The sequence below is a fragment of the Corylus avellana genome, chromosome ca1, assembly GCF_901000735.1.
Source record: "Corylus avellana chromosome ca1, CavTom2PMs-1.0".
Lineage (NCBI taxonomy): Eukaryota > Viridiplantae > Streptophyta > Magnoliopsida > Fagales > Betulaceae > Corylus > Corylus avellana.
The window spans coordinates 13686528-13699014 of record NC_081541.1 but is presented as its reverse complement, the minus strand read 5'-3'; the positions used below and the strand labels follow the sequence as shown (position 1 = coordinate 13699014).

At 38.6% G+C, this 12487-nt stretch overlaps 3 protein-coding genes across 3 annotated transcripts; 1 reads left to right on the top strand and 2 right to left on the bottom strand.

The window, feature by feature from the left end:
• Positions 1 to 245: 245 nt before the first annotated feature.
• Positions 246 to 4491, bottom strand: LOC132177627 (translocase of chloroplast 159, chloroplastic). The gene is given in 4 exon segments (XM_059590029.1): positions 246 to 1542; positions 1545 to 2109; positions 2111 to 4256; positions 4258 to 4491. Coding segments are annotated over 4 exon segments (4056 nt in total). The 5' UTR covers positions 4464 to 4491; the 3' UTR covers positions 246 to 403.
• Positions 4492 to 6203: 1712 nt separating this feature from the next.
• LOC132177638 (uncharacterized) lies at positions 6204 to 10009 on the top strand. Its single transcript, XM_059590039.1, has 4 exons — positions 6204 to 7421; positions 7792 to 8057; positions 8903 to 9112; positions 9413 to 10009. Exons 1-4 carry the CDS (start codon positions 6293 to 6295, stop codon positions 9542 to 9544), a joined length of 1737 nt encoding a protein of 578 aa, XP_059446022.1. The 5' UTR covers positions 6204 to 6292; the 3' UTR covers positions 9545 to 10009.
• On the bottom strand, positions 9984 to 11794 carry LOC132177645 (uncharacterized). Its single transcript, XM_059590051.1, has 5 exons — positions 11435 to 11794; positions 11228 to 11334; positions 10960 to 11107; positions 10645 to 10839; positions 9984 to 10446 (listed from the first exon to the last, which is right to left on the bottom strand). The coding sequence occupies exons 1-5, from the start codon at positions 11642 to 11644 to the stop codon at positions 10213 to 10215; spliced, it is 894 nt and encodes a 297-aa protein (XP_059446034.1). The 5' UTR covers positions 11645 to 11794; the 3' UTR covers positions 9984 to 10212.
• Positions 11795 to 12487: the final 693 nt, after the last annotated feature.

Here is a 12487-nt window from a genome sequence, read left to right as displayed (position 1 = left end):
TAGCAGTAAGCGTAAATGGTACTTCAAATTCTGTAGGACTGCATCATTGGAGCTGAAACTTAATTTGCTATATGTTGCACAGAACAGATGAGAACAAAATCAAGGTGGCTGCCCAAATATATAGAGCTTCTCTTTTCTTTTCCTTTGTCAAATACAGACGGAAAATAGATACTAAAGCTCTCGAAAATTTGCTACATCATGCTCTTTAACCAACTGAGATCATGAAAAGCAACAAAGAACACCAATATGTAAGTTTCATCTCGTTAATGTTATAGTTCATCATAAGACCGACCAAATAAGCTAAAAGAACTGTAGACTAAATGTTATTATAGAAAGAGGTTAGTAACTTGCTTACACTAAGCCTTTAGCCTCTCAAAATAACCAACACCACCTAGTAATTCGGTTAGTTTTTCACACCAAAACCAAGACAGATGCTCCTAAAGATGGAGACTGCAATTGGAAGGATGGCAAACAGTGCAATGTGGAGTTGCTCAAAGCTGCTTGTCCTAACAGTAATCTTCCCACTTCGTTTGTCGTTCAATCCAACACGGATAGCAATTTTAGAACTCCGTCCAATGAAGAACTGAGACTGTAGATTGGCCATGAGAGACATGTCACCTCTTACTTTAACCAGAGAAATACCAAACATGGACTGGTCCTACCCTAAAGGGAAATCATCTTCTCTGAGGCGTACTTCCAAGTTTGCTCCCAATGCTGTTTCATCTTGAGATCTGACAACTCCAGTACTTCCCACCAAAAGTAAGTGCTTTCCAACAGCAGTTTGATCTTCGAATTTGAGTCTAGTGGCCACATTCCCATCTAAAAAAGTGACAGTCACCCCAGCAGTTGTTTTGTTAACATTGAAGTTTTTTGCTTTGGTTTCTCCTCTTAGGATGTAGGCAAGCTGCCCTCCAATGGTCTGAATGTTGAACCTTGCCATCGTTGATGCATTCTCCCAATGCTTTGCTGCAATTGAGGAATCCAAGTACATACTAAACTCTTTTTTATCCTTCATGATCTGAAATCCAAAATCAGCAGGAAATTGACCAGCAATCACAAGTCTTGTTTCAAGCATGATAGCATCATACCTAAGATCATGGTCCCAACCGTCAGTGCTTAGAATTGGTCTCACAAGAAGCTGAGACACAGGTTCCAAAAGACGATATCTGAATGTAGGATAATTTACATCAAAGGAAGGCGGGAGGACCATGTCAGGTAAGGGAGCTGGCACATCCGCTAGACTTCCATCCTCCTGGTCCTCATCTTCCTCCATGGAAACATAATTGTTGCCTTTCTCCTTTATCTCTGTCAACCTTTTCATCTGTTTTAACTGTTTCTTTTGAAGGAGCTTCACCCAATAATCATACTCATCAAAATAAGCTTTTCTTTGCTCCTTGCTGAGCTCATCAATTTGAGATTTCTTCAGAGGCATGAATGGTGGAAGCTGGTCATACTCATCCTCATCTTCTTCCTCAGAAACCGATAAATTCAACAACTCAGTATCTGAGTCAACATCATCACCTCCCTGAACACCAGAGAGTTTGGATGCACATGCGGCTGCAGAAGAGAAGCCAAGAAATAGGTTGGGGGTAGGAAGAACCCAATTCGAAAAAGCTTTTGGTAATCAACCGCCTTTTGAGGTAGTAATATAGGAGTTGCTTCAAATAAGATCTTTATTGAGTAAAACATAAGTAATAAATGGGGTCTCCAGATAAGTCCATTGGAAAGCACTCTTTCCCCAGAACTGCTCTTTTGACACAATGGATAGTTTTCAACTAGGGACACAGGACACATGCAACTTTGATTCATCAATTATAGATCACCAACTGCCTCATTGATGGACTTCTGAATAACATTGGATTGTTCACGAACAAATTTTTCATAGTCTAGGGGTGACCCAGATTGTCTATCTGGGAGAACAGAAGCAGCATGAGTCAGAGTGACAACAGCATTTAACCATATTGATGAACCAAGAGAACTAGTAATTGACTTTAACAGTGGAAAATCAATAAGATTTCTATTCTGAGTGGTATCCAAACGATCTACGTAGAGTACAATGTCTGGAGGGAACTTCCTCAAAAACTTCTTGATCGATGCTAATATTTTTTCAATTGATAGATTGTTCCGTCGCAGAAGACCTAAAACATGGCGTGTCAAGGAATCTTATCTTGATACCATGAATTGTTCCAACAATCTCTTTCATAGTTGTTGTGGTAGGTTCAAATGCACCAACCATTGTTTTTTTCTCACCAAAAATGGAATTAATAGTTGCACTCTTTCCCACACCAGTTTTGCCAAGAACCAGAATATTTAATGAGAAGTCTAAATCATCTTTATCCTCTGGTTCAAGTTGCATAGCCAGCCTCTTTGTGGCTGACTCAAAGCTAAATGTCTGACTAGAGTACCTCCTTGCTGCATCCAGGACAAACCTATATAAAACTTTTGAAACTCTGAAATCTTCAGTAGAAGTGCCTAGCCTCTGTACAAGCCTCAAGAATTTCACTCTTAGGAGTTGTATCTTCTCAATTTTCTTCTTTTCTTCCTCACTTAGGTTGTACTCAAATTCATCCCCAGCTGTTGGGCCGGGGCGATTTAGTCTAGGAGCAGAATGGAATAAGGATTCTATGCAAGTAGAATGCTCCTCTTAATTATCACCGGTTACCGCTTTCAGAAAAGCCTCCAATGGAACAAAATTAAATAATCGCTTTCTTTCCCCATCCCTATCTTCGTCCACTTCCTCATCTGAGTCAATGGCAATCTGTCCACCAACCCTTTGCGAATGATCCTGAAGACCCTTCACTTCCTCATCAGAGGAAATTAGTCTCTGCTCAAATTCATGCATCAATGTCTTGGCTGTTTCAGAGCTTCCCAAAATCAAACCTTGGGCATCTTCAGCAGGCAGTGAACCTCCATTCCCTTCTGCTGCTTCCTTTATTGCGTCTGGATCAGTATTTGCTTCATACTTTTTCACTTGTTTCAGTTCATATGCCACATTGGAACTCAGTATCACAATTTCAGAGGAATTAGAATGAGTAAGTTCATTTCCCTCAGGCCCATTACTAAGGGATTCAACTTGGGTGGAAGCTGTGGCATCATGGTATTCAACTCCCAATTCAATTCCAGGCTGGAATTTGCTTTCTAGTTTCTCACTATGACTCCTGTTGTCAAGATCAAAACTTTCACTACCATCAAGTATGCTGCTTTCACTGTTTTGGATAAACATAGGTTCTTTTGCCACATATTTGACACTTTCCTCCACTCCAGAACTCAATTCCAGAAGGTCAGGTTCCATGGTAGTAGCACTGTGCTTCTCTAGCTGAGCGGCACCTCTATTTCCTTTACACAAATTGGAATGAATACAATCTTCAGTGTCTGAGCGTACTACATCAGTTTCATTGATTGTAATAGAAGCTTTTTCCATTACTTCATTGGCCTCTTCAGCATCTGCCACTAAATCCCTCTGGGTTGTGGATTTCATGGTTGGATCAGCATCCTCACTTAGTCCCATAATCTCCCACTCCCCTCCATCTGCAGCATTCAATTCAATCCCCTCCTTGTATACTCCTTTTTCTTCACCAGAATGCTTAGCATCCTCATCCAACTTCCCATTTTTCTCCATAACATATTCCCCATTTGCAATCAAAGACTCAACATAAGCCGCCTCTGCAGCACCAGGACCCATGTCTTGACTCACTTCAGCCGATGCAGTATCCTCACCAGGCATCTCCACAACCAATGCCTTCTCTATTCCAACACCCAAAACCCCATTTTGTGCTTCAACAACTTTATCAACCTCCACAACCTTGACCTCCATGGGAGGCTCAGATTGTTTGACAGTTATAGAATCCCTCCACTCCACCAATGCCTTAATTCTAGGAGAACCATCAATCTACTTTAATGCCTTAAAATCCGGAACCCTCACTATACCCAAACACCCACTATCTTCATCAACTTCACCCTCGATTTCCTCCTCCTCATCATCATCCATAGATAAATGAGCTTTGGGCATAATCCAGTTCAAGTTCAGACTATCCACCAAAACAGGTTCAACAACAGGACCATATTCACCGCTCTCTTCCTCGTCTTCTATAGAACTTTCTAAGCTTTTCCTATCTGGCTATGCCACTAAAGGCCTCAAAGGTTCAAAATTTTCACTCTCTTCCAAGGCTTCCTCGTCTGGCTTTGCAGCCCTCTCCGACGCCGACTTAAACTCCTCCCCAGTCAAAAAGTTTTTGTTAGACTCATACCCATTGTAACGAACACCAACTACTACTTGTACTAAAAGTTTTGAGGCCAACAGATTCAGAATCAGAATCAGAATCAAGGGTAGAAGGAGCTCGGATAGGAAGAGAACCTGTTGGCACTGAGGATGAACTGGGAACCGCGCGCTTATGCGGGTAGGCCTGGGCTACTACTAGCGCTGCTTGTGCGGCAGAAAAAGGGACATAAACCTTTGACTCCATGGCTCTGAGCTTTGTGGTTTTCTTGTTTCCAAACCCAACAAAACACACACGCAGAAGCCAAGGCACTATGCTGAAGTAAGTTTTTTTTTATTTTTTTTTTTTATTTTATTTTTTTTTTATAAGTCACTATGTTGAAGTTGAACTCTGATTATATTGCTTTCTTGTCTTATTGGTTTTTTTTTTTTTTTTTTTTTTTTTAAGCTTTTAGGTGTCGTTGGCATTCACATTGACATTACTGTCATTCGGCTAAGTAAATTTTTATTTAACTAAATTTGAATTAAAGAATATAGTTTTCTATTTTAATTAATCTTTTTCTTTTTTTAAGTATTCTTCTTAAACATTTTAGTTATTCATTTTCATTTTTTATTTAAAATATATTTTTTAATCTAATTTCACTATGTCCAAAGAGGAGAGAATAAAAAATTAACATTTTTAGTAGATAAATAATCTTTTTACATCTTTTGTACATCTCTGGTGCATCTCCTACAATTTTTTTTTTTCAAATTAACAACCAAATTTACTAAGCATTGTATCAACGGTTCACCAAATCCTTAATAGAGATTAGTGTGGGGTAGAGTTGGAGTGTTTGGCTGGGGCTGGGGCTGGGGCTGGGGCTTGGGTTTGGGTTGACGGCGTAAAAGCCACACACGAGCCTCGTGGACCGTTGTGGGTTAGAGTCGGATACTCCTGAACATGAACTTTCTTGGTTGGTATTCGGCTGATTTGGCTAAATGATTGGACTACAAGTTTACATGTCTCCTTGTCTCTGCTGAAAACAAAATTGCTACACATTCTTTCAAGCGAGACAAACCAATTATATGCTAAAAATTATCACCACACAAAGATAAAGCTTTATATATGCTCAGGACAAATGTTATACATATATATATATATATATAAACAGAAATCTTGGCCGTATCGAAAGGTGATTTTTGTTAGAGCTTAGTACAGTTTTAGCAGCCATGGGCTGCCGGTAAAATAATAAGAATGTCAAAGGATCTTCAACTTTGGCCAAAAATATTTCGATCCTTAGGCTAACATGTTTGTCTAGAATAAAGATAGAGTAATGAACTTGAATTTTAATTTGAGTAGATGGTTCGACCCCTTTACCTTATATGTTTAAATTATAGATTTTTCTATAATTGTTTTGTTATCTTTTGTGTCATTTTTATGTCTTTAAAAAAATGAGATGTCTTTTAAAATTACTATTTGATCAAAATTTAATAATGATTAATCTTAAGCTCAATCGTAATTTTAACAGTCACATTATTCTTAAAGTGACACAAAAAAGACTTATAGCATTATTCTCCACGTTTATATAGCAGTTGAGATATAATGGTGTTCCACGTTCATGTAGTGGTTGACACATAATCTCTTAAAATATCTAGAGTAGCTGAATTGTGGTAGAATTTTATGTGGTATATATATAGAGAGTAATGATACAACTTACGCCTGGCGTACATCAACAGTGATGCACGCCAGGCAGAAAAAAATTTTTATTATTATTTTATTATTTTAATTTTTTTGAAAAAAAAAAAAAAAAAATCGCCAGTAAAGACGATCATCGGCACGACGCCTCGCGCTGCACTTAGATTACATCATATATATATATATATATATATATATATATTACATTTTATTATTTCTTTATTCTTAGTTTGCCCCATTTATGTTAAACTAAACAATAAATCAATCTCTTTCTGAAACTAATGATTTTCTCAGTTTACATGCTCTTCATCGTACGTTTGGCAATTTAGCAGAAGTGAGGTTAGCAGGCAGTTAAACCTCTTCCTAAGCCCTCGGCACACGCTACTGATCCTCCATCAGCAATGGCGGGTGCGCGTTGTGCCGCCCTTTCGCCCCTCACACCTTCCATTAACCCAACCGCCACAACGCGTACGAAACCGCTTGTGTTAGCTTGTCTTCCAAAACCCACCAAGAGAAAAAACTATCTCCGCCCCAAAATCCTCAAAACCCTACCTAACCTCATCCCAAACCCCGTAATTCCCATCCTATCCCCCGAAACCGAAACCGAAACCGAAACCGAAACCCCTCTCGAACCCCACCTCGATTCCAAGTCTCCAGTTGACGGAATCTCCAGCGATAACTACGCCGCCGATAAGGTCGATGAATTCCGAGCATCCGAGACATCGGCAGAACATGATAGCATTGTCGGTAAATTTTCGACCAAGTCTGTCCTCAAGTACGGTGCATATTTGGTTGGGATCTTTGTGTTTCAAACATTCTGTGCTGTTTGGATACTGGGAAATGCCAATACTGATAGAAAAGAAAGAAATTTGGATAATTCGGATTTGGGTATTGGTGAAAACAATAATGGGAAGTTTTTGTTGGGTGAAAATGGAATTGGGTATGTGCAAGACGATGAATTGGAAAGAAAAATTGAAGAGATTAGAGCAATGGCTAGGGAGGCGCGAAGGAGTGAGGCGAAGGCGGTGAAGGAAGATGTTGAGGATGATGATGATGATGACATTGGTGAAGAGAGCGTGGTTTCTAGGCAGAGAGTTGGCATTGAGAAGGAGATTGGTGCAAGATTGATTAAGTTGCAGAAGAAGTTGAATTCAGCTCCGGAGGGGTTACCGGGGTTGTTTGTTAATTATTTGGGGATGTCTGGGAAGGGGGAAGATAGGGTGAGTAGGGATAGTTCGGATTCGAATGAGGCGAATGGGACGTTGATGTTTAAGAAAAAGTTTAAGTTTAGCCCTTCAACGAAGCGGGTTGATGGTCCTAAGGGATTTGGAGGCACCAGAGATCGTAATACAAAAAAGAGTGGTTCCGGTAGTGTTGGTAAAATGAGTGGAAATGGAAGTGTTGATGATGATGGTGTGGAATTGTTGGACCTTGAAATGCAGGTGAACAAACAGCATACTGGCCATCAGGAAAGACGGAGATCAGATTTGGAAAAGGAAATGGGATTTGGAAATGCCAAACGGAGAAATGGTAATGTTACTAAATTGCCTGGTGATTGCATGGCATGGATAGTTTTGCTTAGTTGTTGCTTTTCTGCTTAAATTTTTGTTTACATAGTGGTTTAGTAAATAGCAGTCTTCTATTTTTGCTTTTGAATTTTGTTATTAATTGGATATCTTAACGAAGTTACTTGGCAGCATAAGTGAAAAAATTCAATTTATCAAATCTATGGTCAATAACTTATTTCGTTAGTCTATTAAAATTGTAAACTGCAAAACCAAAAGTAATTATTAAGATTCACAGTGACCATCTTTTACTTCCTGGATTATTTGTAATCAATCAAATCCAAAGTACACATATAATATTTAATTTATTCTTGAATTAATTGTTAAGTTTTTAGGTTTCTTCCGGGAGACTGGTCTAGAGAGGCCTTCAGTTGAAGTAGTAAATTCGCAACAATACGTAAAGATGGGGACTCATCATTCTCAAAGATTCGCAAATGGAAAACCTGAAACTACCACCACATCTGATAAGCATGCTGTTTTGAGTATAAATGGCAGTTCAAAACAAAGAGAAGTTGGAGATGAAACGCTGGCTAACAAATTCAGAGAAAAGCAACCAAAAAATGAGACTGATTTCTGGTGGTTGAGTCTTCCTTATGTTCTAGTATGTAACCAAAACTTTCTATTTTTATTATTCTTCTCTCGATAACTTAATATTCTGCATGATTGTATTGTTGTTGCAGATGTGAGATCCATATTGTTTAGTGTTTTCTTGTCTGGAGTTTACCAACTTGAGTAAACAATCGTGGCCATTGTCTTCTCAACACTACCTGAATTAATTCCACTCATTCAAAACTATCATTTTAGTTGAGCTCATTTTATAGACAATCTTTTTTTGGATTTCCTAACTTTTATTTTGTTTTTTTATTTTTTTTCACATATGAAACTTGATAATTTTCTGTTTATCACACAACTCTCTAGAAAATATCATCCTCTTCAATCATGTTCTTGTTATGGATGAGCACAAGATGGATGTATGGCTCTCTTGGGGTATATCTTGACTCTGCAATTTAACTTTCCTATCATTTGCCTACATTTTACCAGCACTTAAATTTCACATATTCTGTAAGATTGTGTTTTGTAAAAGTTTGGTCCATATGCATCTTTTGATACTCCCCATAGAATTCAAGTCTTGTTAAGTAAAATGATACCATTAGCAGACAACATAAACAACATAGACGACATACACTCTAGGACCTTCTCTTGGAACATGGCCAATCAGTTAACCTACCACCAATGCTTAATGCTGACTCTTGATGTATATCTATTATGACATGAGACTAATTTTCATCTTTATTTGCTTAGATCTTTCTTAATGCTATGTTACATAAATCCTGTATGATTTTAATACGTCCCAAGATGACCTTTCATTTTGGAGTGTCTTAACTAATAATAAGCATTTTTGTTTGTCTCCAACTAACCATCAAGTTGATATTTATCCAATTCCAGGTTATACTGGTGCGTAGGGGTTCTGAGGATGAAGGACAGGGAGGACTGTACACCTTAAAGACTGCGTCTCAGGCCCAGGAACAGAGTATCTCTTCCTATACTGTTGCTTTCGAGGATCAAGTTGATGCCAAAAACTTCTGTTTTCTACTGGAATCATTTTTTGAAGAACTGGGTGATTTTAGTGCTGACATTGTTCCTTTATCAATAAAGGTAAACAATCTTTCTTGATTACACGAATGTTTGACCTGACCTTTGCATATTGCATGTACACCCACATATGCAAGGCAATATTTGTTGCCCGAACTAACCATATGGGAAGATGAAACTCACTGTTCAAAGGGTTCCACCCTTATTTTTAAAGTGATAATGGCCAAAACACAATTTGTGGGGGTGTGTAGCACCTTGCAAGTGTCCCTGCATGTTTTAGAGTAGGTTATGATAATCCCTAGATGCCGTTACTTTAAGCTGTACAGACATCAGTGTTAACATGACAAAGTACAATTCCTGCAGGAACTTCTGGAAGCAGCAAAAGCAAATGCCATGAAGGTAATTGTTGTGAAGAAGAGGCAGATTCAGCTCTATGCTGGCCAACCATTTGCTGATGTTGAGATGGCTTTGCACTCTTTGGTCGAAGGAGATTAGAGTGACTGTACGCCAAATTCAAGATAGAATGTGATTATTGTTTCTCATCATTGCGCTCCAAATTTAACCAGAACTACCCTCCATCAATGCATTATTTCCTGGTGGTTGTGGAATATGCAAAGAATTTTGTCTACCTTGGCTCGTAAAGTTTTGATAGCGGCGATTCTGCAAGAGGAATTGAATTAAGTGGGAAAAGATAGCCTGCAGTTATTACTACTGGGAACAATCCGTATAACATTATTCAACTTTTCACTTAAGTTGGTGGCTTTTTGTTGCAGACATCTTAGCATTTGATAGTTGTATATGTAGTTGGGCTGAAGGAAGAAGCTAGAATCTTTCGTTGAAACTAAAGTTGGGCTGAGCAAGTAGTTTTTAGTATTAGGCCAAATTTACCTGTTGCATTTCTCTAAAATTAAATGAGAACAGCTTCGAATTCATATAAGATCCAAATATTTTATTTTATTACTTTCTGCATCCTCCCAAGAACTGAGTGGATGCAACAAGAATCAAATTACAGCAAACTACATAAATATATATCTGTCTCAACATTTTTCCTCATGTAGGAACCATGTAAAGCCAGCAAAATCACGTGAAATAAATGTTCCCATCTTCACCTTAAGAGAAGAAACTACTACTACTGCCACCACCATCACCGCTACCCTAAAGCCCTATTGAGAAGGGATAATTTTGACCATGGACTGAGCTTGAACAGGCGGTAAGTTAGACTGACAGAAGCTTTGCCATGCCTCCTGCTTCTCCTCTTCATTTTCTGTAAAAGCCTCGTATACTGAAATCACAACACTTCTCGCAGCTTCTCTCGCCTCAGGCAGTCTATCATTCAACAAATCTGCAGCCATTTGAACCAAAGCAACCAACCCGAACTCTTCCATTCCCTCCAGCCCCTGCCATTACACAACACCAATTACTATCCACACCCATTTTATATCGGCTAACGTGACATATTTTAAATGACTTTTTATATCAACTGCTAAAAAAAATGAGAGCCACTTAAAAACACGTCAAATTAATTGGTGTAAGATGAGTATACAAGTACTATTACTCAAGAAAGAATTATAGCTTAATGTTGGTGGCAAAATTACCATCTTTGAGACACAATTTGAGATATAAATGGCAGCCTTGGCTCTGATTCTAAGGTTGGCATGGCTAACATTTGCCCGGAGCTTATTGAGCAAAGACAGAGGATTCATTGACCCTACCATTGCGCTCAGTGCCTTGTCTGCTTCTTCACACACAAACCGTTTGTCTTGAGACGATTTCAGTAGCAGCTGCAGCAGCTGTGGACCCATCCACGCAATCCAAACCGTTAATCATGACACCATCATATTCCACATGATATCCTCGCTTATCAAAGGCACAGATAAAATAAAGAAAAAAGAAAAAAAGTGGGTCCGTACCAAGGGGTCAAATGCATCGGAGGGGAAGGAGTCGAGCAACTTGTCACCAAAGGCCTTGAAAATATCAGATGAAGCCATAATAGAGGTCTTGCACAAAGCACTTCTTGGATTCTTCATGGCCTTCACCAGCACCAACATTACTTTTTCTCTGTTCACATCATACATGTAAGCAAATCCCAATACTTCAACCAAAGAAAATGTTTTTTGCAATACATTCTTTTTCCCTCAGACTATGGAGTAAGAAACGAAACAAGGAGAAATCTCTTACAAGAGCGGAAGCAGGAGAGTGGAATGATAAAGTGCAAACCGCCTGGCGTTATTCAGTGACTCACAGACTTTCATCCAATCCTTTGAATCTAACCCTTCAATCAAGCTCTGCATTTCGCACATGAAACAAAAGTCGACCAAAACGGTAAATGGGTTTTCCTCAAAAAGACAACTTTGAAAGAATTTACTTATGAAACAGGGGACTCACTTGGATCTTGGATTCAGGATCTGGTATGGCCTTCAGATTCTCAGACAAAACATAATCAACGGTGGCATCTGCAGGTGGTGGCAATGGTGCCTGGTTTTCGTCCGTGACAGAAGAATCAGATTGTTTTTGGATTGGAACCACGACTTTTGCTTGCTTTTTGGGCCTTTCTGGTGTTGTTGGGAGAGCATTATCAATGGGTCTCAGCGCCATTATGAAAGAGAGCGATAGAAAGAATACAGGAGATTGATATGAAGGAAGAGTTTGATTTAAAGGGCTACCCAGGGTGGGATTCTGATTCAAACAGGGAAAGTATATATCAAACTAGCTCTAGCGTAAAAGATCTTTACTTTCAGGTTTTAAAATTCAAATTTTGTAAAAGTTCTGAAAAAAGAGACGTTGGAGACTTTCGGTAACGGTCACATTCTAAAGCGGAGTGGATACTCTGCAGTTGAAAAATGTGCAGTCGCTACATTTTAATGTTATTAGGACGCGTGGCATGATCATGTTGACTATGGCGTTGTTCATGAAAAATCAAGGGCCCTTGACACCGTTCTTTTCCCCCTCTTTTTGGACGGCCTTGATCTTTACCCCGTCATTTAACCAAAAAATTATGGAGAAAGGTGAGGACTGAGGAGCAATGGAGCATGATCGTTTGTTTGGCTCTCTCACTTGTACTGGACATGGTTTCATTCCTATTTATTTGAGTCATGAAAATGGAATCAAATACATGATAAGTTCTGACAAAAAAATGTTTAGTTAAAAACACTCCTTTCCCATTTTTATCAAAAGAATATAATAATATATCACACTTTTATCTTACTATATTAACGTGACAACCGCAACAGGCGATGATCATCGTTGAACCAATTCTTATTAAAAAATGAGAAATGCTAGAGGTTAATAAGTTTTTCATATTTTGTTCATATCTTCTTACAATCAACCATTAAATTTGTGGAAATCACCATTGACTTATATAGAATCTACATAAGTCTACAAATCCAATAATTGATTGTAAGGAAATATGGGTCAATATTGAATATATATATATATATA